General features: G+C 36.2%; 1 protein-coding gene across 1 annotated transcript in view; it reads right to left on the bottom strand.

The window, feature by feature from the left end:
• Nucleotides 1-367: 367 nt before the first annotated feature.
• TTBK2 (tau tubulin kinase 2) overlaps nt 368-26833 on the bottom strand; it is a 91154-nt gene continuing 64688 nt past the window's right edge. Inside the window, exons 11-17 of the mRNA XM_086748751.1 lie at nt 25307-25464; nt 23522-23738; nt 21912-22123; nt 20146-20749; nt 16944-17192; nt 1831-3104; nt 368-836 (exon numbers count right to left, since the gene is read on the bottom strand). Coding sequence (XP_086604877.1) covers nt 368-836; nt 1831-3104; nt 16944-17192; nt 20146-20749; nt 21912-22123; nt 23522-23738; nt 25307-25464 — 3183 coding nt within the window. The remainder of the gene's footprint in view (nt 837-1830; nt 3105-16943; nt 17193-20145; nt 20750-21911; nt 22124-23521; nt 23739-25306; nt 25465-26833) is intronic.

Genomic DNA, 26833 nt, shown 5'->3' with positions numbered 1-26833 from the left:
TAGGCCAAATCTTCTAGCTAGGTAAATTAAAACATAGAAATAAATCACCTTTTAAAACACTCACCTTAGAGATATTTTTTACTCTAAATACATTGCACCTCTTTGACTACCTAGTCATGCTTACCCTGGCCCCTACTTCCCCTCTTGCGGATCTGCTTGCTGCCTGCTCTTAGGCAATGCCTGGCCACTTATTTACACAGTATGCTTTCCCGTGAATAGTTTATGATGCTTACTTTCTTTAAAAAGCGCAGATTCAACACCATTTTTTTAAATATAGTTTTTTTGATTATTTTTTTAAATACACAGTACACAGACACAACATGCATCAGATTTAGGAGGAGGCTTTATACCTGTCAAGGCCCAGTTCCTATCTGCTAAGCTTCGTGGTTGATTTGCTCTTTCCTGTGGGAGTCTTAGTGTTTGGGGAATGGTGGAAGGAACTGACAGATCCTTTCAGACCATTCTTGCTTGGTTTGTTGCAGCAGTACTCTTGTTGGCAGGATCTCCTAGAAGATGAGGAGCCTGAATGGCTAGGAGGGGATTTACTCCTCCCAAGATGTGGGGATGAACTCCTCTGATCATGATGGGGTCTACCAGCCCGGGACGGAGAAGAACCGGCAGTACGGGGTAAAGAAGAGCTCCTAGGGGAGGCACTAGGACTGCGTCGGGGGATGACAGGGCTTTTGGGCGGTGTTTTTGGACTATGTGGAGATCCTGGACTCTTACACTGGGTAGAACTCCTTGGTCTTTGAGATCCATTCTGTAGGATTTGAGCCAGACGAGAGATAAGATCTGAGTCCGAGCTGCTACTCCCTAGGACTCTGTATCTGCGTAACCTTAAGAAGAAAAGAAGAAAGATTATTTCTGTTCCCATCTATTTACTGAAATTAATATAGAAACATAGTATCACTAGAAACTAGAGATGAGCTTGCATTGTGGAACAGTCATCCGTAGCTGAGCTTTCCTATAAGGTAGAGGTGTTTGGATCTAGGTTTTGGCTTCTGTGTTGTTCAAATCAACACAGTATTTATATTTGCATAAGCTCACTCACACAAACAGCCTAAGTGTTTTCAGGATAACTGACGTTTCCTGGTGGTGCTGGAAGAAGTGCACTGAAGTGCAGTGCTTATTGCCTCTGTTTCAGAGGGGTACATCCATTCCTGCACATCACCAGTACACTCCTATACACAATTTTAAGGGATGACAAGGCACACCAGAACTTTCTTCAGAGGATTTTGCACTACTGTATCAAAATTCTCCTTATCCTGGTAATGTAGGCCATGAAGAAATCAGATCGTGGTTGTCTGTATATAGAATTGGCACAGAGGGGCTTCTAGAATTCACTCTGCTCTCCTTTAATTAGTTGTTTTAATTAACCATGATCTGAGCACAGCTAACTAATTCAATACTGATGGCTGGAATCTCCAAACTCGAATACTTAAAATCTCTACAATAAGAACAGTTTAATTTTCAAAGGGACTGGGCATGACAGATCCTATTGATTTCTCTGGGTTTGTAAATAACCAACAGTTCTGGAAAAGTGACCTCACTTTAAAAAAAGTGTGAAAGTTTAGTTACAGGTTGACGGGTTTCAAACTGTTGAATACACATCTATTTGATGTACAAGGTTTAACGGTGAAGCAAGTTAATTCTTGTGTAACAGCCTCTCATTATCCTCCAACAATGTAAGATTACTCAGAGAACTGAAGCCCAGTATTTTCACAAAAATAAAGGATGGAACTTCTATAGGATTACATACTACATAGTAACTGCAGTCTATCTCAAATCCATTTTCAACCTGAAAATGTATTTCTATTTTCTCTGCATTACCTAGCTTCTACTCCAGCTCTAGTAGGGTGTTTTCCTGGTGGTGGCCGAGGAAAGATCTGAGCTGAACTTGAACTAGTGACTTGATCAGTGGTTGCCCAGGACACTGGCCTTGGAATCTTGCTTTTTCTGGACTGAGGGCTGCTTGGAGATAAAGAGCTATCTTCTGTCTGCTTGCCGAAATGAGAGTCCAGTGTCAATCTAGAAAATGAGGATAAGACATCATCCCCAGAAAATGGTACCGGAGCAGCAGCCATTTTTTCCTCCAGTGACTTATCAGAGGCACTTGAGAGGTCACCAAGGAAAGACTTGAGCTGTCTCTTTTCCATAAGTAGTCTGACCAAGTCTGTCTGATGGGCCTTTTTTAGAAGAAGCTTTTCCTTTGCTGAAACAGGAGAAGAGGACTCTGACGTTGAGTCCATCTCTTGTGCTAAAACTGGGATTCGGCTCTGCCTGAATACAAAAGGAGATTTAACTAAGTCCTTCTTAGATCGATGAGAATTCTCATTTTCTGAAATGCAGTGGAATAACTCTCCATTTCTGGGAGCACTTTTCTCTTTTTTGTCCTCCTGGTGCAAAAAAGTAGTAAGGGCCACTTGGTGGCATTTCAAGTCTTGGATATGGACCTCGTCCTTAGCAGAATGAAAACCATTTTCCTGAACTGGTGCTATTTTGCTTGCTTGTCTATTAACACGTAGTTTGTTAAGTCTTGAGGGAGAAAATTCTGATGTTTTAGGTGCTATCGACTTCAAAACCTCATCTTGATTTGGCACCAAACAGACAGGCCTCAGCTTTGATTCTTCAGAAGCTTCAGTATTTGTTAGAGGTTCTTCCTCCACAGATTTTGAATTTCCTGGCAAAGATGAATGCTGTTCTTTGCTTAGCATTTCAACGGCATCCTCAGAAACCACTGGAAGCTTTTCTTCCTTAGTCTCCTCTACAGGAATATTTTCAAGTTCTTTCTCTTCCTGTATCCCACTGTGTTGTTCAGGTAGGTCCTTTTGGCCACAGTCCAGGATGTTGACACATTCTTTGACAAGTCCTTCCCTGTCAAGCACCTCTTTGCTGATATTAGGTACCAAATCTGGTCTGATGTCACTAGCTGGAAGTGCTTCTTCTGTCACAGCCAAACCTGGCAAACTTTCCTTTGGAGAGGAAAGTTCCACAGTGTGTTCCATAGACTGAGCATCCTGCTCTCTTTTCTCTAGCTGGTGACCATAATGAAAGCTCTCTGAAGCAGACTGTGTGGATGCCACTGACTGTCTGGGTATTGTTACCTGCATTGGAAATTAGAGAAGGAAAAGGTGAGAAACTCAGGAATGTCATACAGGTAATATTCTTTAAAGAGCATTTTTGATTCCACGTCTTCAAGATACATTATATAATGACTCCTATGAATCACAATGTTCAAATAATCCCTAACTTCATAATTTACATCTAGATAATTAGATCATCCCAAGACAGAAATGTGTAACAGATGAAAACAAACATAATCTCAGTAGAAAATGTTGCAGTTACCAAGTAACCCTCTTGGAAATGAGATCCAGCCAAACAGGTAGGCTTTTTATTTATTTTACATTGGCTTGAATACTCTTAGAATAAGTTGTATATAAATGTGAAATCTTTAACAAGTACACAACAATATTTTTAGACAAGTACAAAGGACAAAGAACACAGTGAGGTCTAGATTCAGGAACGGACTTAAAATTCAATTTAGGCAGCATTTAGATAATTTGTTAACACAAGAATTAATAAATAACTTTATTTACCTAATTAAATACACCCATACCCATAATATCTACATTTTTGTCCAGAAAAGCTTTCCTAAGTACCCAAATTTTAGCTATTACCTTCCCTATAGAAACATATGCCTCATTTTAACTAAACAACCTGGTTAGGACATCTCCTTACCTAAGGTCATTAAGAGATTCACAAACTAAATATTCACACATCTAAATCCCCTAGTGGGTCTAATCCAATAGATATGCTTAAAGTACTCCTAAAACCTATTTATAGTATTGTGTCAAAGTCCCTTTGAAAAACAGTTGGTTATGATGAGTGCTGTCTCACAGCTTAGTACGTAGCTTAATTGTTAGAGCACATGTCCAGGAAATGGGAAACCTGCATTCAGGTCTCCCTCCAGCTGAAGGACATAAGCCCACTTCCCCCAGTTCCCACCAAGTATGGACAAAACCAGAAAGGAGTTCCTTCTCATCCTCTCCACTGAAGTTAGGCCACTATACAGACATAAATGCAGAAGTCATTAGGTCAGAGGGTGGAAGAGGACACGCAAAACTAAGAGTTTTACCTTTATGGCCAAGGGAGGAACACACTCTCAAGTGAAGAGGAGTCCTAGAGTCTGGTTTATACATATAGGGTTGAGTGATTTGGTATAAACAGTAAAAAAATGAAGGGGCTACCCTTATATCTTTCTCTACATGGAGAGAGAATTCAGCTCTTTTCCTTGTATTCTTTAGCCTCATGAATCTGACACAGTTTGAGTTTGTAATACTCAGAGAGTGGAAGACTGGAATCCAGGTTTGAACATAAAGACCTCCTTGATGCACTGATGGCAGAAGAGACAACTAGCAGTAGCCTATTTCCAGTGTTGCCAGGATTCTGCTGTGTTACAAAACAGATTTGATGTGACCTTGTTGCAGAAATTATACATGCTGCTGAGCTTAATGGGCTTTTGCAAGAGCTATTACATCAGTATTACTGGGTGGTAGAAACCAAGCTTATCTGTTAGGACTCCTAAAAAATACAGTTTACTCAAGCTTTACAAATACAGAAAAATTCTCCAAAATAAGAAATGGGAACTGACAGTGAATGAGATATACCCTGATTTCCCATATGAGTGTAATAGCTTCACTGAAATTCTTGCTGATATCTTTTTTTTTTTTTGCATATTCTTCATAGTCCTGTATAACAAAACTTCCATCATTATGGGTGCACATTTACCTCCATGAAACACAAACATTTGACTGATATTATAAACAGTTCACTAGAACAAAACATGAAACACAAATCACAGGCATAAAGCTGAATTAAAGAGAGGACAATTATTTATGTTAAATAAATTATTTCTACACTAGAAAATGTATTCTGAAGCTCTCTAATTTACCAGTGCAGTTTTTGGATTTTAACCTAAAAAATCACATGGAATCACATTTTTTAAAAAATTTGGAATAAAATTTGGAGAAAAATATTTTCTTAGTTTTATAATAGAATTAGCTGTTAGGCTACAGAAAGTGGTATTTTTCACTAGGGGAAAGAAGAAAAAAAAAAAAAAAGCAGAAATGTAACATAATTGAACTCCTGTTTTCCCAAGTAGACCTAAGATGTCTGTAGCACCTTCCCCAAGTTGAGATTTATTGAAATAGGAAAAAAACCCCTAAACAAACAAACAAACAAAAAAAAAAAACCCCACAAACCACTGAGACCTCCAGCAAGAAAGTATTTTTTGTCTCCCTAATAATTTGTTTTCAAGCTTGGGCCAATACAGTCCCTTCATGTTTGCTGAATTAAGGCAAACTTACACTAAGAAACAATCTACTTAAGTTTTGGGAAAACAGTCCTCCTCATCTCCTCTTACTCTCAGTCTGGGCTCTTTCCTCTGAAAGAAACACTATTTCCCTTTTGAGTTAGAAAAGTTTTTCTTACTTCAAAAGCTTTCTTGTGAGAGAATCCAAGCACATCAGTTCAGCTACAGAACAAACAGAGGAAATAAATAGAATTTTTTTTTAAAAGCACCATGATTAGGTCAATTAGTGCCTAAATCTTGAGTGTTAAACAAAAAAAGTTTAGCAAGAACTCTGCAGAGAAAGGAAAAGGGATAAAACTGGATAAAAAAATTAAGACAAAATATCTAGGGCAGTTATTCCATAGGTTTCCATACATCTCTAGGAAGTTGCTCACATCTCCAGGTATTATACACTGAAGGACTGACCCACTTTCACATGACAGAACATATTTTGGCCTGTGACACAAAAATCATCAGATCTCTTATAAATTCTCAACTACAAGCTGGGTAAAAGCGGGCTCAGGAAATTCTAATGCACTATTGTCTTTGGAATAGCAGGTTCAGATTTTGGAGAGATCACTTGGGCACTTGCTGTCCACTCAGCTCTGTCTCCAGCTTGTTTCCGAAGTACCTTGTTCTTCAGGGCTGCAGACAGTGTCTCCAAAGTAAGGAACCTTGTAAAATATCTCATTTTCCAAACTTTTCACTAGATAAGCTAGTCTGGTTGCCAACTCAAATAACCCGGGAATGAAAAAAAAATAGAGTTGTCTTCTGCGTATCTGAAGGAGCACAGCTTCCCTTAGAATAGAATGGTTCTGGTGTCCTCCTAATTTCCAGAGGTAAGACAACTGTAGTTATTTGCTTTTAGGAGGATATTTATCATCTTGGTACATTTCCAGAAGGGCTGCAACTGCATTTAAATCCTCCTTTGCCACATCTGGAGAATTTTCCTAGTCTTTCAGGCCTATCTTGGCCAATCCAGATTTAACCCTTGCACTCCAGAAATAGCAGAATAAGCTTGTTGAACAACCTGCAATAGAACAAGTAGGAGCTATTTGTGAAAGAAAAACATTAAGCAAGTGAAGGAAAGAAAAGGATACTGGATGACTAAGTATCATCAAAGACTTGGTACTACTGAGCAGTTCACAGTTTCAGAAACGGCTTTTTGAACACATATATAACTTTCTTGATTTGTGTTCACTAATAAACAAAAGTTGTTTTCTCGGGTGGTCAATAAAGCTCTTATTAGTCTTCTCAAAGCACAAGACTTAAATGTCCCCATTGGGCTTGGCATCTCCCCTACATGTGCAAGAAATTTAAACAGAAGTGCCTTTCATGCAAGGGTTGCTATGACTTCAGGTGCAGCTTTAAGAGAGAAACAAAAGAGCAAGGTCAATTTTTAAAAAATCTGAGAATGTGTATGAGAAAACAGAACATATATAGAACTGAACCCTGTTAAATCACAGAATCATAGAATGGTTTGGGTTGGAAGGGATCTTAAAGATCATCTAGTTCCAATCCCCCTGCCACGGGCAGGGATATAGATGCTTTCATTTGGAAGAACTTGGATGTAATAGTCAGTTATTGAAGAAATGGAATAAACTTGTGGACAGTCCTCCTAAGGCTCCTTATATGATTTCCTTGGCTAAAGCATCAGCTTCTTTACAAGGCTGGCCACTACAGATAACTTCATGATTCACACTATGCAGGATTCTAAGTAAAAAGACTGGAGGAAGTTTTGAATTCCTTAAACAATTTTTAAAAAGTGTATAATCCTGTACCCTTAATTATCCCGTAAATAGTCTTCTTCTTGCGCTCTTGTTTGTGAAAACTTGCAAGACAGAAATCATAATCAAAGAGTCTGAGGAGGGCTGATCTTGAGACATGCAAAATACACCGATTTAAATTATCATTTAGTCTAATTCAGGAAGACAGAAATCTCAAGGTTGTTCAATACATATCTAGGTACAAAACAAATAATACATGGCGTAATATGTAATTTTTTTTTAAAAAATCATAATAATAAATAATCCGCATACTTAATTTTCTTCTGCGACTAATTAAAATCTTATCCTGTGAGGTATCTATGGCTAATCATGTCAATTTTGTAAAATACTGAACCTGAGGAAGAAACATTACAATATGATGTGGACAATTCATTTACTATGAAAAACGTGGGGAAAAGAATTTTAAATACTGCCTCTCCGCTCGCTATGATAATCCATTTATAACAGTAGGTACTCAATTATCACAATTCCTATACTTCAACAGAAGTCATGTGATACAACAGATTACTGAAAATGGCTCAGACAATACAAGGAACAGTGAATTTGAGGTCCTCCTTTCACTCAGAAATATTTGAATGAAATTATTACCACCACAGTCTTGAATCCTTTGGCCTTCCGTAGACAATTTCTTAATTCCTTTCCGATTTCTCAAATTAGCTCTTAACCAAGATGAGAAATCAGACTGCATTTTCTTCAAGAAACTTTACAAGATGGTGAGTGGGATGGTAAGAAGGAAAAAGAACAAAACAACAACAAAAATATCTCTTGAACATCCTTTATGACACCTGACAAACTTTCCTCCCTTTAAACCTTTGACAGGCTGCAATAGCAAGTGATATGCTTGGATCAAATCCTCTGTGAACATATAAGCAAATTGCAGAGGAGTGAAATACTGAGTTTTGGTCTGCAAAGTTGCTAAGTCTGAAAGATCTAACGGTGTGAATATGGATTATTGTACAACACCAGCAGGTAAACATCTCTTCTGCAAGCAGAAGTTTACTGTTCAGAACTTCTTTCCCACCCTAGTAAAGTTTGTGTATCTATGAGAACAAATCTAAGGTATCTTTTATCTTTTCCCTGCTTCTCTTTTTAATTTATCATTCCTGGTAGGTGATAGAGCTAATATGACTGATGTTTGTATGAGTCTGCAACTTCTGCAATACCAATCAACCTCCTTGAATCTTTCCAGTTCACCAGCTTCTTCTTAATTCAGAAGCTTTTCTTTACCTATATCACTTAATTTCTATTTCCTTGCACAACTATATGCCTCTGCAAAGAAATCTGAATTGCAGTTTGTATGAGAGTGTAAAGGGCACGTTAGTACACTGTCCTGTAATTTACTACTAGTGTCTCTAATTTACTGCTATGTGAATAAACTACTGCTATGCTCACATCTCTGTAGACAACTCACCTAGCCTACTGTTCAGAACAGCCCTCCTACTTTTCAAAATCCTCCTTACCTACTACTATAATGCCTACTGACTTTTTAGAGTTTAATCCTTTGTATCCCTTACATTCCCTTCCCAGATAAAATTCACAGCAGGGAAAAAGTTAAATGCAATTAATCATAGATTTACTAAACTACATTGGCTATTTCTACAGATAAACTAATATGGGGATAAACAGAAGAAATATATGGGTGTAATTCATGGTGTTATGGAACATAAGACCAGAGACAACTGTAAGTTTTGATACTGAATCCCTTACAATAGTCCCATATAGTTGGTACTATGAGCATTGCAGGCATTTGTAGGAACTGGTAGTCCCCAGGATACTACCTTCTGTTGTTAAAAATTCACACATGACAGGCACTAATCCTAAACTAAAGAGAAGTAACATATGAAGGCTTACTTATGTCCATCTGAAAAGAGGAGCATGTTGCTCTCCACAGCTCTACAGATATATTCTTTCTGCTATTCCATAATGGTAATTTTTGCATTTATTTATATGGAGGCTGCAAGAAATGGGAAGAGGATGGAACACAGATGCAGAGTTGCGAAAGTACAGGCCACTGTGTTTTTGTATTCTCTAATGTGATATGTATCATTTGAGGACAAAGAACATATAGATCTGTGTGTGCAGTCTTTCTTTAAGGCTTATTAATCATGGCTTAATTTCAGTATTCTTTAAATATCTTCTCTTTTCAGGTATTCCTACGCCACTTATGAGGTAAAGGAAGACTTTTCATTGTAACATAAACCCATATCCTCAAACATCCAACAGGGCAAATATTGATTGCTCTAAAAGCAATATCTTCAACTGCTTTTAGATAACGAACGACATGGTAATAAGTGGCTAATTAGCTTGGTAATGTGACTAAAACAAGTACTCATTTCATTTGAAACTACTTCTATACAATGCACAAAACAATTGAGGAATATACTTGAAATTTATTTGCATTGTTGGAGAATTGGGAAGCAACAGCGCTTACAGACTATTACTTCATAACACTCACACAATACTCCTGTCATATGCTCCTATAAAAAATGGGCCGGAATTGTAATATTTTTCTTGAGTCCCACAGACAGTTTTCTTCTAACAAAGAAAGCATGAATTTCCCTTAATGCACAGTTCAGAGATGTGAAAAGATGGCAACTGAAGCCTATTTCATGATCCCACCTCATGCTATTATTCCATTCCTTACAGAAACTGCATTTATACCTTTCCACAGTTATTTTCTAAAGTCACAAAAGATCTAAAGATTAAGAACTATTTTCAGAAGCTTGGCCGCATGGAGACTTTTTTTCTCTGGAAAGCTGGAAACTACGGATTCCATGAGGACTGTGGGTTTAGTAACAAAGCCAGTTGAGTTCATATCACACTTTAAGTAGCACAATATATTCAGCATTTCTAAATCTAGATTTTTATAAAATATCTAACAATCTTCAATAGGATGTTAATTAGTTCTCTATGAGAGGCTACGTTCAAGTATACGTAGGGACTCTGCTGTTCAGATATACTTAGGTATTCAGTTAAGCAAAATAAAACACTGCATATTAGAAGGTTCCTCCTCTAACAGAGGACACATTAAGTAAAAAGTGACATTTATTTCTTAATTAATGGTGCAACCACTTTGGGTATATTTATGGCAGTTAAAATATTTTCACAGCTATTATCATAGCTAATAATAATCTAAGCATCTTTAAGCAAGCCTTACTTCGTTTCAGCAGCTGTGAGAAATATTAGTATATATTAGTATAGCTGTGAGAAATATTAGTAGATATTTTTGTTACTTTAGAAACAATTTTTACTACTTTTGAATTATCTTTTTGAAGCTAAGCTCTATATTACTATCTGTCCCTACAGAGAGAATATCTGCAACATTCAGAAACAATAAAAACATGGAAGTGTTCAAGGCCAGGCTGGATGGGGCTTTGAGGAACCTGGTCTAGTGGAAGGTGTCCCCATCCACGGCAGGGGGCTTGGAACTAGACGATTTTTAAGGTCCCTTCCAACCCAAACCAATCTATGATTCTACGGTAATACTTCCTCAGGAAAACTCTGAAGTCTGATTTTCAAAGCCACATTATACCTTGTTATTAAGGATCAGTACTTTTTCTTTAAAAAAAAAAAAATAACCCTAGTATTGTCTTTGAAAAATTCATTTGAAATCCTTTATTCTAAACCCAAGTTCACTCCAAGTAAATAGTATTCATTTGTTATGAAAAAAAGACAGACACAGAGACTCTCACTCACATAATAACTGTTTTTATGTGCAATAGCAGTGGGGTCTGGCTACTAATGTTTTGATTAATTCTGACTATTCCTCTCCAATATATCAATTCCAATAAAGGGTAATCACAAAGTGTCAGGTAATTCATACATAAGATCAGCCTTAATACCCATGTGCTGATTTCAAATATGTCATTTTTTTCTGTTTGTATCTGATTCTTGTCAGCCACTGTCTAATTCTAGATCAGTGCTGTGCTATACTTATGCTTCAGTTTTGCTATTTCCACCACATTTTTTATTTTTTGTAAAGGTAAAAGTATGTTTCACATTCAAACAGCAACACTCTAAAAAAATCTCCAACAACAAATTAAAAAAAAACAAATGAAAATTAAGAGTCTTCCTGACTTCTGATACTCTAGTCAGACAGTGAATCCACTCATTTTTATGTTGTAATAAATTAAATCCAGTTCTATCCAGTTATAAGATTGGCACTATATTAGCACATGGTGCCCACAGTTGTGTTACGCTTGCATGAGTGAGAATCTGTGAACACTAAAATTTCCATGGATGAATCAAACATACTGGAAGAATGGATGAAACCATGCAAGTATAATTTTAATACAAATGCTAATTTCAGCATGATTTAGATTACTGTACACATAAAATTTCATTTTCAAGCTTGAAATCCTGATTTAAAAAATTAAATTTTATAATTAAAATTTAATTATATCAAGTATACCTTAATTACCTGAGAAATAATCATTAGTCCTTGGGCATTATGCTCTGAATTGTGACCATCTATTTATTTCAAGAAGATTACTGTATGAATTGTCATCATGGAAACTATTGTTGACACAAAGTTGATCAGCTCTCCATGGAAAATCCCACAGACCATTTCGGTTTCCTGAAACATCTTCACTTATTCTATGCTAGTGAATTATGATGCTAGAAAAATGTATTCAATCATGTGTGTTTGGGATAAGATCAGCATTATTTTTTAAAAAAATTGGTCACTTCAAGGACAGACAAGAATATATCAACAATGTGGTTATGAATCTGGGGAATCTTAAAAGTACTGTGGAGTCCAGAAAACACAAACATTTAAAACAATTAATAACTTTTTATAGGTTTTTTTCCTACATGATCAATGTATGTGGATGCCATTACCAAGGCTAACTTATTGTCCTGACCTTCATTATGACTTTTCTGCTGCTTCTGATAGAGAAACCTGCAGAAGGAGAATGGCCAAGAGGGTTCTGTCATTAAAATGGATGTGTTCTCTAGGGGCAACACACTATGTGAAAAAAATTGAGACATTCATACTGACAGCTCATCCTCAACTGTTAAGTCCTTAATTTACAACTTGGAAAGTTTCCATTGAAAGAACAGCTAACCTAACATGCTGTAATTTTTAATTCTTTTTTACAGCAAAAGCACAGCTGAAGAATTTCTCCCCTTCAGACAAAAATCCATACTAAGCCTTGGAAGCAGCATCTAATTTCTACGTATCAAGCAACCGCCTCTGCCACTTGCATAAAAGCAACAAATAAAACTTTTTATTTGTTTGCATTAGAAAGAGAATGTGTAGATGAAAACTATTCAAGAAACATCATTATTAATATAAAAGCCAGTTGCTTAAAAGAATGGGAGTAACTCATGAACTTATGTGCGTCTTCCAGACATCCTCTTTTTGCTTCTAAAATAATGCTTCCTGATATTCCTCATCCTATGTGTTTTGGTATGACAAAATTGACATGTGCCAGGGAGACTTACTAATGAAGAAAATAATGACACTCTATGACAATCGATCATATGTCAATTGCCTTTCAAGAACCTAACAGTAACAACTAAAAACAGTAAGAATTCTGAATTTGAGCTTGCCTCTAAATCTGGTCATAAGCATTATCAAACACTTACTTTCACTGATGATGAGTGAAGGCTGTAACATCACAGCAACTTAATTTTCAGGTTAAAATTTATTGAAAAATTAACAGTTATTAACAGTTACCCTATCATGAATGGGATGATATAACTTCTGCACATTTTCCCTAATTAACAAAATCAGATCTACTGTGTATGAACAGTTCCAGTAGCTATGAGCTGGATTAACTCATTGAAATTTCTACCTTGATTAAACCCAATGTTGTAAACAGTATTAGCAGCCTCTTGGGAAAAACCTAACTTAAACCTCATGCTGACTCAATATAGCTTCCGTCCTGATAGGGAATAGTGGAGCGTAACAATTCTGTAAACCGTGAAATCAGAACCCTTTTAGCTACAGCCAACTTTGACCATGGCAGCAGTAAAAAAATAGACTTGCTGGAAAGCTTTTCCCTCTTTTCCTTCCAGGACACATCTATTTGATAATATACCATGTCTTGAAACTGAAACTCTGAAAAGGATTTTGGACAAATATATCCACCCCTAACATTTTTAATGGATAGGTACAATATTTTAACTAGTTGAGTTCTAAGTATCCAGTGTTAACTAGTTGCACTAAGTGTCCTAGTGCACATGACAACTTCAAGTTAATGCCACTGACAAATTAAAAATATTTTTAAAAGAACACTTTAACAAGAGAGGAGCATCTTTGGGGTTTTGTTTGTTTATTTGTGGTTCTAAAAGAGATTGTTAAATGTGAAAACCAACGTAAACATTTATCTCTTGCTATTGCAGACTAGTGAAACCTGCCAAAATTACTTCATAACATTTACGTGCACTCTGGGCTCATAAACCTAAAAACACCCAAAATAAAAAGACAGTTATAAGGGATATGCATTCTTTCTCTAAATACCCCTTGAACACGTCAAGAAGTCTTACCTTATTCTTCCATAGGTCCCTGAATTCCAGTGAGATGCTTAAAAATTAAGGTAAATTTTTCAACTCAGATCAGTATATTATTTCTCATCTTGGATATGAATATGAGTATGATACTTTGCATTTCCATAGCATCTTGTGTGGGAAGATTTCAGAGCATTTTGTAAATAATAATATAACTATAAAATAATTTTTAAAGTGTTCCAGTAAGGTAGAAATTTGAGAAAATTAAGACATAAGAGAAAATATTTGTGTAAGTGCCAACTCATTCTGATTGCTTGATCTGAGAGATACAGATTATCTTTCCATAACACAATTAATAACCACAAAATCATTAAATTAAAATTAGCCACCTTGTACATGTGTCATTAAGCACATGGAAAAATTAAAATATGCCAGAATGACACACAAAACTGGAATCTACCTTTGTTAAGGGCTGAATCTTATCATATAGCAGCCAGTTTAGAAATATTCTCGATGGCTGCCATGGCCAGAAGAGTTGTTCACTGTCTTACTGAAGAACTACAGTTGAGAAACCATAGAGATCAAAATCTGAAGTCACTGATTCTGATTTTTTTCTCAAGACACCGTTACACATTTAGCACAATGTCTACCTAAGCAATGTCTTCATACACAGCCCTAGCCAGTAGTTTCTGCACTCACATCACCTTTTCCATTGACCTCACACAACACTCTACGCAGTCCTCTAATGAGCAGAGTTCAGAGAACTTATCTGGATGAAAAATTAACAGAAAGAAAGAAAAGGGTTATGTTTCAAGAGTATTTGTGGTACAGTTTGGCCATGAAAAATTGTACCGCAGAGGAAAAGGATGCTAATAGCACTATAGCCCCTCTCTTTAGATTCAAGTAGTCAAAGAATTCATTCTGGTTTTTGTCAGCTCTAATACTGCCAGACTCTTTCTTTATGCTGCAGGTTGAATAACTAGGGAAAGTCGAAGCAAAATACTCCAATTCTCTTCCATAATATATGTATGGCAAGAGTTGAATTCTTTTTATCGAACAAATAAAGGTAGACCTACATCCTATACTCTCTCCATACTAGTGAGCAGAGAATATACAGAATTCCATGACCTCCTCTATCTGATATCCAACTAGAGGAAGGTGGGTTACACTTCCTGAGCCCTCATACATCAACAATCAGGAAAGAAAAGCCCTTTGCTTGATTTTAGGAACAAATGTATAATTTTTCATTTTTTAATATGTGAAACTAAATTCAAGAGCGCACATCCCTGGCCTCTGCAATTTGTTAGTTATGAATGCTGAAACAAATTGCAAACAGCAGGAAATGTACAAAAATATATTCAGTACTAAATATTTACACAGAATAATATAGAATGACATTAAAATTCTCTTAAATATTTAACTGGAAAAAAGCTTTAGGTTATTAACATGCATATTCATCTTTCACGCTGCTGGAACTTCTAGCTTGCTAAGTACCTAACATTACTGCACTGTAGAAAAGAGAAGGACCTGCAAAAGTATTTCAGTTCTTCAGTGAGCCATAAAGTACACGAGGCCTTCATTGTTTGAATGAACTAAAGAATCACGTGCTTGTAGTTTCCACAGCAAATGAAAAACTGGAAGTTAATTCTCAGAGTCAGGACTTTCAAAATCACAGCTCGAAAAAGAACACGGCAGTTGTGGACTTACCAGGTAAAAAGAAAGAGGAGGCTGAGAATGCTACATGTAATCCTCACTCCACTCAGTAGCAGCACCTGGCACAATACCGATTCTTTTTCACGTGACAAGAAAGCTTATTACACTGCAGCCCCTATTAATATTGCAGCTGTATTCATTTGCTGGGTACTAAGGAAGCCAGAGAAGACCCTCTGTGCCAACCTACTTTCTCTGAGGATTGTGAGCAGTTTGCTAATTATACCTGCAATACATTCTGACTGGAAAATTTAAATCATAGGTATACAGGCAAAAAAAAAAATTAAGGTTGTTTTCCATCCTGGGATACAACATAATCCTGAAAAATACTGAAGCTTAACTTCTAATGAGTTCATTTCTCCTAAGTCTTTTTCCCTAGTCAATATGCCAGTCATCGTGAAGAATGTGGTATTTGAGTATCCCATGAAGTTCACAACAATCAGTATCTGGGAGATACTGTTTGTCCATTTCCATACATTGAGGGCAGAACTATTTTTTTTTATATTCAAATAAAAAGTAGCCAGGAGTTGCAGAAAAAAACACTGCTTTTTGAGTTAACAGACAAAGTGCTGACACAAGTACACTAGCTACTTCCTTTGGCTTGTTATCACTCATCACTGATCCTATGGAAGCCTGAAAGAAGCTAATGTTGATGGATTACTTTTAATATCAATACTCCTGTGCATGCTTCACTGACAAAAAATAAGTCTTTCACATAGAAATATTTATATTGAAAAATACATTGGAAATAAAAGGCAACACAAAATATAATCCAAATGAAATATTAGTGGTAAAATGATGATGATATGTTATGGTCTTATGCATTAATGCTAAGTCATACTGCTTTACCAGTCAATGCAAGCTCATGCTGCTTAGCAAATTTCAGTATTTTTGTGACTAATATACAAATTATGGTTAATTTCAATTATGATTCTAAGCCTTCATCTTTTTGATATTGAAATGAAACTGGGAATACAAAACTACGGAAAGTCCCCTTTTTCCAGTGACATTTTCCATTAGCTATGACTCCTGATAATTCCCATCTTTGCTTTGTATACTGCAAGCAGTGGAACAATTCACTTCGTTCATTCCTGAATTAACAATGTGACTACCTCTAGATCCCTTCTTCGCACATTAAAATCATTTAAGGTAGTCCAAATTTTAATACGTATTCACAATTCAAAACCCACCTAGTACTGATTATAGAAACACATTTAAAAAGAGATATTTTAATCTTAGTTTTGAAAGAAGCAAAAATCTGTTTTCTAGATTTTATAATCCTACCTTTTTCAAGAGAAAAATCCCTCTGAGGAAGTGTATACATCTGTCTTCTAGAACATCTAGAGATGCTTGGTGCTTCAGATCATAACCTGAATAACAGCTCTTTAAATATTCCTCTCTCTAATTTTACCTCTTCTAAGTGGGACAATACATCTTCCTCATAGAGTATTCCTGTCTCTATTCCTAAGTAAGATCCATTCTAATTCCCTAACTTGATATTTCAAAATATTTTTTAGGATATTGTGTACAGCAGTATGACTAGCATATGCCTACTACCAGAGTATGCAGAGCAACTGAAAATGTTAAACTTTGTAGATGACTGCTACAACGCAGTCACTTTTATGAAGACAAAGCTTATTCACCTGCTGAAGTTGTGCTTTTGAGATGCGAATGACAGGGGGGAACTTGTTGCCACAGGGAATGACAGGAAGCTGCCTACGACCAGTTGAGCAGGAGGAAGAGGAGTGGCTCTCAGCTGACTGACTCCTTGGTAAACCAGCCTCTTTCAGAGGGTCCAAGTGGATGGATACATAGGCTATAGGGTTCATGGTGCGGAGGATGGGACTTGAAATTCTTGGAGTGGAGAAATGCAGCATATGAGATGATTTGAGCTGTGAGAACAATATGGTGGGGAAGAAAATAAGGTTTAAAAATCACTATTTTAATAATTCTTGTTTATGTCTTGCCTATATGCATTTTCTTAGAAGACCGTGTTCACAACTTCCTCACAGGCTAAAAGCTGTTTAAAAGGTTTTTGAAGTCCAATCTTCACATTTTCCCATCAATTTTAAAAAATTCATTATCCAAATAAAAAGTGAGCATCCTTTCTCTAGCTGACCCCTACCTTCATTCAGTCAGTCAGTAACAATCTAGGGCAAATTTAATAAACTAGCACAGTCTGTTCCAAGGACACAGCATGCACAAACTAGCTGATTGTTGACTGGTCCTTGTAAATGCTTAGCACATCCACACAACAACATCGTTTTCCAAGATGACCATATTTTTAGCATATATACCCACTGCAGGCTTTACAAATGTACAACTCTGGCTACAGCAGCATATATTAAGAACTGTGGCTGGCAGAATTAATCAGTAAGATCAGTACTAAACAATTTTGATTACATTTCCCAAATATGGGATTGAACTAGAAGGATGCACTGGCCAAGAGAATCTATGAACGATTGCTTCATCTTGAACTACATCCCTCGAGCATTTTTAGAAAAGAGAAAAAAAAACAAAGAAAAGGAACTGTAAAGTCAAAATGTACCAAACATAATAATTTTAGAAAAAGTACATTTCCAAATTGGCTATTGAATCTAATAAACCTATAGCTTTGATATACAATTCTGAAATCAACTGATTCTTTTTAAGACCTTTTCCAGTGCTCAAAAAAGGTCAAATACCCGATGGTGACACATCTAAATACCTGTAAATAAGATTGCTATATATAGTTTGCAATCTTTGTTACAAGTGTATGTAGACAAAACCATGAAGAGTAGAGATATAGAAACTTTTTGCAAGCTAACAACTCTAACCTGTATTCCTTAGAAACAGAGAGCATATATCAAGCATTTAAGTTTCCAAGGAAAAGGTATTTTCAATTGCGTCAATCCTAAAGCTTGAGTTCCCATAATGCATAGGTGTCTCTCAAGTGGAAAAAAATAACTATTTTCAGTGTCAGAAGGTACATGAAAATTAAATGACTTAAAACTCAGAAATAAATGGAAATTTAAGAACAGGCTTTTGATGAACCACAATAGTACCTCAATGTACAAAATGCTAATTTCAGTAATATTTATAAATAATAAATAGATTCACACAGTCAAATTTCTTCTACAACCATGCATATATAGAGATATATATGGTATTAGGTTGTCAACCAAGTGTGACCAGAGCAAACTGTTGTTTAATTTAAACTGTAGATGAAAATGGCATTAGCTGTAACATATTCAATTACTTCAACTCCATTACTATTTCTTTGCTGAAATATCTGCTTAACAAATATATGTTGCAAAGTTTTGTGTGTGCACTGTATGGAGTTCACTGCAACTCAATACAAACACAGTAAATTAATGAGGGCATGGTTCAACAACACAGCCAGTCCAGCTTTAGGCTCTTAGTACCACATCAAAGAAAAGAAAACTGGAGCTGTATGATGCAAAGTGCTGCTCCAGTATAAATTCACCATTAGTCTAGATCAGTTCAAATTCTTTCAACAGATTAACTTCATACCAGCAGATGTTACGGCAAATCAGGTACTGTCTGCCCTCCTGTAGCCAAAGTCAACACAAAGCCATTACGAAAGCATAAGGTCAGCACATATACCATAGCATACTCTGAAGAGTTCAACAGAAATGTGACCATGTGCCAGTGACTGAGACAGATCAAACTGCTATTTACTGGTCGCACACAGAATCTGTATTGCAACTGGAAAACCACGACTGACAACATGAAAATTAGTTCTCTTACCTGCAAGGTTTTTTTTTTCATAGCAGATAGCATAATTTGCTGTAATTTTTTTATACCTGAAACTTCCTCATCCCCAAGCCACTAACTTATACACTTTTCTCTCTTATTTTTTGAGTTCAGGTTTCTTCCTGAACTGGTACAACTTTACATTCTTATTAGAATGCTGATGCTGTGTGAAACAGGTAAGAAATTATATTATCATCCACAGATGATAATGGAAGGGAAGTCCATGTACACACAATTTCAGGAAGAATATTTATCTACAAATGGAAGATCTGCAGATCAGCAATTTCTTTCCTTCCAGAGAACATAAAATTATGGCTGATCCTTAAGTAAAGCCAAAGAAGTCTTTGTTTAGAATCAGTGACAGAGGAGAAAAAAAGTAAACATTCAAAACCTGTGCCAATGAGAATTCTTTAGAAAAGATGGAGAAATACAAAAAGAAAAGGATGCAATGGAAGCAAAGCAATCTGTCTTAGTGAAGAGAAAACTTTGGAAGCAAAGTAGTAGTTGCAAAATTATCTTGGAAGTGAGAAGTGGCAACAATTTATAAAAGCCAACAAGTTGTCTATATAAGAACCATCAGAAATTTCAGAAGAAACAGGAAGAAACAAAGGGAATTCCAAAAGGATGGTGAGAGCAAGTAACTCTGTTTCTTTAATTTCAGCTATTTAGGCTTTTCCTGAAACACAAGCAGCATTGTAGCACAGTACTTTACATATTCATTGTAATTTTATGTTTTTGTACTACCAATATAATAACTATATATTGGCATGTGTATCTCTCACTGATTAGGAATCAATACATAAGGAGCTTCTTTATATAGAAATACATAAATAAAATCATTTTATTTTTTAAATTGAGGCCAGTTCTGTGGATCATATCTGTAGAACTAATAGCCACTTCCATGGGAGAACGTAAATACTTATATAACAGAACATGGAAGATCATTCCTCAAGAATCAAGTCCCATATCTGATGAAACTAGGAATTTCTGCTACACTATTGTATTTCAGTCACTGCCGTTTCCCTTACTATCTCCTCATGTGTTTCTGAATAAAGAGAAGTTCAATAAAATAGCGATCGTTTCTCTTACCGGAGTGAGCGCTCCTTCTGCTTGAGCTTCCATAGGACTTGTAGGGGTGGCTGCAAGAAGCTGTCCAGCAGCTCCGGACAGAATTTCCAATTTATCTGTAAGCTGTTCGGAAGCAGCAGGATGACACTCCATGGCTAGAACAAACTCCACCCCTGAGGTTTGGTTCTTGGCATGGACACTGTTTCCTGTCCAACCACTCTGTCTGGGCTGCTCTTCTGGAGGGGACTCCTCTAGAACTTGTAGCACCTCTGGCTCTTCATCTGAGGGACTTCCAGTTGTTCTGTGCTCTAAAGCCTCATTTGTCCTGAAGTCCTGCAAGTCTCGTTCCTTATCTATTATAACCCACTCCTTAGAATCAGCCTCCTGCCTGCAGGAGCTTAAGTTGACAGCTACAAATCCATTGCTAATAACACCATCAACATGTTCTGGAGAACTAGCTGACACAGGCTTTGAAGCATCTGGAAGATATTCTTCATCATAGTGCCAAACATGGTCCACGCGGGTAGTCACAGGAGCAGGAATGGGTGCTTTTGGAGAAACAGGAGGAACAGCAGCAACAGGAGTTTCTGCCGCAGCATTCAAGTCTTTCTGCATCTTCTCCAAACTTAAGAAAATAAGTTAATATCTGAATTAGTTAAGAATTAATTAAATAATGTAAACTACCTTTGAGGTTTTTCAGTAGAGGAAAATTAGATTTATATAAAAATTTGTTGTCATAATTTTAGAACAATCTATAATGGTTGATAGATCCACAGTTTGAGAGAAATAACTCTGATGTCAAGTAAAAATGGGCAGGTGGTCTCAGAAATTCGCACATATTGTAAAAGTAATTGTAATGTATCATATTGTATCATAAACGTAATTACCGAAAAGGACAATAGTAAGTGGATACCAACTCAGTGGTGAGGCTAACACCAGATGTCCACTGTACTTAATTTATGCTACAAAGCAGACTCAGAGCAGAACATAATAAAAAGATGTCTCCAGCAGCAGTTAGTAGACGCTTTCAAGAAGAATGTTGATTGTTTTGATTGATTCCTTATTTATGCTTAGCATAACTTGCTTCATCAAACAAATTCAAATTCCTAACCCCCTATGACATATTTAGAAGGATTTTGTCACTGTCAGCATCTTAGCTGTCTTCTACTGTCACCACTCAGCCTTTGCCTTTCAGTCAGATTTCACTGTGTCCTTCTCCCCTTATTCTTTCTACATATAGCCAAATTGACTGAAACTGTTCTTATACATCTGTCTCTGCTCTACCTTCAAATTCCATTTTAAGATCTCTGTCTTCTATCAAGATTTTGTTATGTTGATGCAACACTTTTATGCGTAACTAAACCTGTTGCATGCAGGGAGATTTCTAACTTTACTTCATAACTCCACTTCTTGTAAACTGTCCTTCTCATGTCATATAATCTAATCCCATGTTACCTCAATTGAGCACCTGGTGTCATCATTCTTATTTAGGATGAATTGTACTGACTGTCAAGAGCATCTCACTGAAGAAAAAGGTAATAAACATTACTAGGTCTTGAAATAAAAAGTTCTTAAGTGTGAAAGTTCAACTTTAACTGTATACTAGCACTAATCTTTTTTAAAGAAGCTGACAAGTGGTGTAATCCATTAAACGAGCAATATTAGTAAATACATAAGCATAAGGCAGCAGCTCCATTCCTGTTTTTCACAGAGCAGAGGAAATACGATAGTATTTTAACTACATATCTTGAAAAGATCCAAGTATAAGAATAAAATAATTTCTTTACCAGGTCTCAAGAAATTTATCAGTGTCTGGCTTTGACTCCAACATCAGACGCTTCTCCAGTTCAAAGCTGTGAATTGAACGTAGCTTTCGCACCAGTGGGACATCTCTGTCTAGCTGTGTGGTCTCTGAGTGAACACGAATTGGAGAACCAAGACTCGGTGCATTAAGCATTCCATTCACTGGCCCATGGCTGTTTTCCTCCTCTGTAGCAGCCTGTGCAACAGTAAAGTAAAAATGTAACTCACTAGGAGTGGCAAAACAAAGGAGGACAAGGTACTACATGGTGAACACCATCCAGGTTTGTAGCCTGAGATAAGCCAATTTGTATTTGAAATGGCCCTAGTTCAGGCCATACTTCACGTAGTTTAGATATGCTCTTCAGCACACACCTACAACAGACAAAATACTAGTAACACAATAGTTCTGGGTAGGTCTGAGAAGAAGAGTCTCAAAAACCCAGTAATACACTTAAATTTACTCTGATATTTCACACCCATGTCTGAAATTTTCTTTAATAATAGTCTGAAATCTGGCACTTGGTAGCATCTTCAGTCTGCTTTACAGTCAAATGCTCTTACTAAAGAGAAGTTAGCTTCCAAACTGTCTTTATGATTCTCTGGAGCATATAACACTGTTATACACTAAATCTACTAGATATTTCTGTGACTTAGAACTATGTTTCAGTCCAACCACATTCTATCTTGTATACTAACTGGACATGATTCAGAGCTGGGAAATCATGATCATCGTTAGTTTCAACAGGCATAACTAACAGAAATTGCCTTTATTTAAACCAGAACAATCTCCTTTCTCCCCCTTTGGTAAAAAAACCTAAACAAATAGACACATGTGAAAATAGGCACCATGCCTTATTCTTTCCCACAATACAATTTTTTTCTAGTAAACAAGAATTAACAGCCTCAAAATCAGACAGCTCTCCTAGCTAAAGAACATTCAGTAGCAGATCCCTCTTCATGTTCACAACATTTTTATATCAAGAAACAGAGCTACATTTGTCCAAATATAAAATGTTGATTGTGAGCAAGGGAGACAGAACCCACTTCTTACAGACTTTTCAAAATTAAGCAGCATTCTCTTTTAAAGACTACCCCATTAACCTCTTTGGATCAATACAAAGATATTTTATCTTCTGGAAACAAAAACACCAAGTGGTTTAAATGGATACTGTCAATCACACTGCCCATCTGTCAATTGAAGAATAACATTAAACTGGTTTTTTGTGTATTCAGTATCTAACTTCTACACATGCAAAGTGCAAGAAATTTGCTTTGATGTCATCCAGTGAGCAAGAATCAAAATCACATCCGAAGAACACGAATATGGATAAACTACAGAGAATCTAAAATTATCAGCAATCTACTATGCATCATAAAGACCTGATAAGGTGACACAAGGCCCAAAAGCTTGTCTGCTTGTTCCAGTATAAAAATCACCCTAATAAAATGTGTTAGCTCTACCATAAATCTTGTTTCCTTAGATTATTCTGGCTAATCAATATTAGTAAGACTGTATTATTAATTAGATCTTATGTGCACTATGAGAACAGGAAACTGTTCAAAGATGGTCTTCACAATGGAGATTTTTAAGTACCTTACAGATTCCTAGTTTTATTTTATTCCTGTTTGCATCCATTTCTTCCCAAACGTCTTTTTCCTGAGGGCGCTGATGCCCAGGGGACCCAGGTAGTTTCTCTGGTGAGACACCAACTGGAATACCATTCTCTCCATCACTGAGCTGTTCATCAGGAAACACTTCATCCGTGTTTTCTCGCAGCAAATCTCCTGGGATAGGAGTGGCATTGGCAATTCTACAAAAGTAGTTTAAAAAAAAACCATGAAAGTAAAAACTTTGAGACTGTAATGTATTTCTTGAAATTCTTTTCCACTCTAAATTATTTTCCATTCTATTAAAAGAAAAAAAGCAAATAAAAAATTACAAGCAAAACCATGCTTCTGTAGAAAATTAAATCTTATAAATTACAAAATATAAAAACCTCTACTTCTTGGCTTTCACTATTTATGTTTCTTTAATTTAAGCACATAACAAAAGGTGTAAACCAAAAAACTATCCCTTAAAAGCTAGGGTTTTTATATTTTCGAAGCAACTTCTGAGAAAATTTGTTAGAGATCATGTCCAGGCTCAACTTTGCTCCTGACTCTTCTACATACATTTTTCTATTAAAAATAATTAATGGCAACTGTCATAATATAGTTTCCTTTTCCCCAAAATTTGGTAGGATAACAAAACATACTATGTGAGGAAGAGAGATCACTCAGCACACTGAATGCAATTTTAATCACTATTCTTATTAAAATGCTATTTTGGTCCAATTATTGATAACCAAAACATAAGCATAATGCTAACAAGATATTATATTTTAGTTAAAGTTCCATAGTCCCATTAACTTGGGGCTAAACAGGGCTAAGGCTTAGCTCACTATCTGAAACTGAAGCAATGTTATCCCAAAAAAGTGAATGGTCAGAAGGTCAATTAAAAGTCATTCCTTTACAGTCACCAAAATTGTTAACTGCAGTCAAGACTATCAATAACTCCAGTGTGATGCTTAGTATGATAATGGGACTGAATCATATATAAAATCGATCTCAACTTCAGTGTGTTCAGTAATGCACACTGTACACCTGTGTAATATTAACACCAGTCAATGTCTTGACTTAAATATATTTTAACACTTTCTTAAAAATTATCTTGAAACACTGGGAATTTAATGTATTCTACATGAAATCCTGGCATTCTTCAGCCTCACTACACTGTCAAAACTCTCACGTCACAACCTTCACAATTCTTGGATAAAAAGCTGATCCACTAAAGACATAGAACCAGCCCAAAGTCTTCCTCCTCACCCATAAACACCTCTTATTGTCCAATCCCCTGAGATTAGTCTGAGTATTATTACACATTACATCTTGTCCAGCTTACTTAATTACAGAAGGTCTCAAAGACCACAATAAATACTATTTTAAACACACCAAAAATCTATTTCCGAATTTTCAAAGTGATAAGGAAATTGCAGCTAGCAATTTATTCCAAGGTTACAGAAAACAATGGGTTTATTTTCAGGCAATTAAACTCAGAACGCAACATTTAGTATGACAAAATATGATTTAGCAAAGGATGGACTAGCAAATTTGCATGAAATTTCCTGAGCTACTATTTTTTATTGCTATAAATTTAGGACTGCAATACTGATCTTTCAGGATAATATAAACAGAAACCCTAAAAAGGGAAATACTTCAAATGCTCCCAAACCTCCATTCCTCTATTTATTCAACGTCCTGCAGAAAAAAAACCTAAATTGTGGAGATAATTTCCCTTTGGTGCTCTGCAGCTTTGGTACTCTGCAATGTGCACACATACCCAATTGCAGCTGGAGTAAGACGAGTGTGTAACTGAGGTGTGGTTGAAGTTGTTGTCGTTGTCAGAGAGCCATCAGTTCCACTCTTCTCCCAGTCAAAAGGGTCACTTTCAATAATCCCAAATGTTTTCATGCTGTTGTCAAACACAGACATGAGAAGCTAAAATTGAAGGAAAAAGTTAATAAGTTTCATTTTTGTCTAAGAGACCAAGCAATTAAGAAATAGCCTCTTGTAATACTTTAACATATCTTCTTTTTTTTGACTGACAACATTTTTCAAAAAAAGAGGACAGTTCTTCATATTAAGCCGTTTCTCATTTTCCAAGGTTTCAAAGTCAAGATATGCAAAATTCTTTTATTAAATAAAAAAAAAAACCCCACACATATGTGTTTTTATCAGTAAAGAGAGGCAAAGATATACCATAGGCTTCCATAAAAAGAAAGATACATACACAGAGGCATGAGTATATTGCTGCAGAATAGCATCCAATGGCTCTCCAGCAGAGCAAGATAAAATAATATATTCAGTAACACCATTAGAAACCACAGAAATGAATGAGGACTACGTAGGGAAGGATGCTGATTTGCTAATTCATACTTTCTGGCATTTAGAACCATGGATCATTTATCTAGTGCTGACATTCACCTCACAGAAATGTCACAGTGGAAGCTTTCCACTCTCATTTTATGCTATGAAAAACCATCTAGAACAATTTCTGTCCCTGACAGAGAAAGAAATTGCATCTGCTTTCCTCTCCCTGTGAAAAAACAAAACAAAACAAAACAAAATTTTGTTTCATTCTAGTCACTAGTGGGAAGGTTGTGTCCATATCACATCATCTCTTACTCTGTGACATTTCTAAAATGACTTTTTTTTTTTCCTGAAAGCTAAAATTCTGAGTTTCATTCTTTCTTCCAATCTAGGATGCTGAAAATTTTTCTCTGGCATCCTTTAAAAGAACATATCCTTTGGCACCTTAAAATGGACTGGAAGTCTGGATTGTTTTTCTTGTATAAACTGGTCATATCCATTTTATCCTCACTCACAAGAACCTGTGGTGTGCCATCTATCCCAGCCAGTTCTGAAACCCTACTGAACTGCACAAAGCCATAGTTCACTCTTTGTGCCATACATACTCTCCTTTATTCTCCTCTTCCTGTAAAGCATAAGTAGTCTTTCTGAAGTCATTTTTAAGGCCATTCTCTTTTAAGTCTTTTCTACAATTTTTGCTATAATGCAAATACAAACTCAAATGCTTAACGATGTCAAGAGGCTGAGGCAATGCATGCAGAAAAAACTCAATAAAATAAACTTATCTGACACTGCCAAATCAAAACTGTATTCTGGGCCTACATCATGAACTTTTTAGAGCGTAAACTCTTCAAAGAGGGGATCTTGACCATGTACGTTCTTGTTCAGTGCCTAACCGTACATATGAACAAAGAATAATACATATTGAAGGTATCAATAGCATTGCTACTACAAATACTAGTTAATAGAGACCAGAGCTTAAATGACTAGGGAAAGT

This window comes from Chlamydotis macqueenii, chromosome 5 (genome assembly GCF_036417535.1).
Source record: "Chlamydotis macqueenii isolate bChlMac1 chromosome 5, bChlMac1.mat, whole genome shotgun sequence".
In the NCBI taxonomy this organism is placed as follows: Eukaryota; Metazoa; Chordata; class Aves; order Otidiformes; family Otididae; genus Chlamydotis; species Chlamydotis macqueenii.
This window is presented reverse-complemented; position numbering and strand designations above follow the sequence as displayed.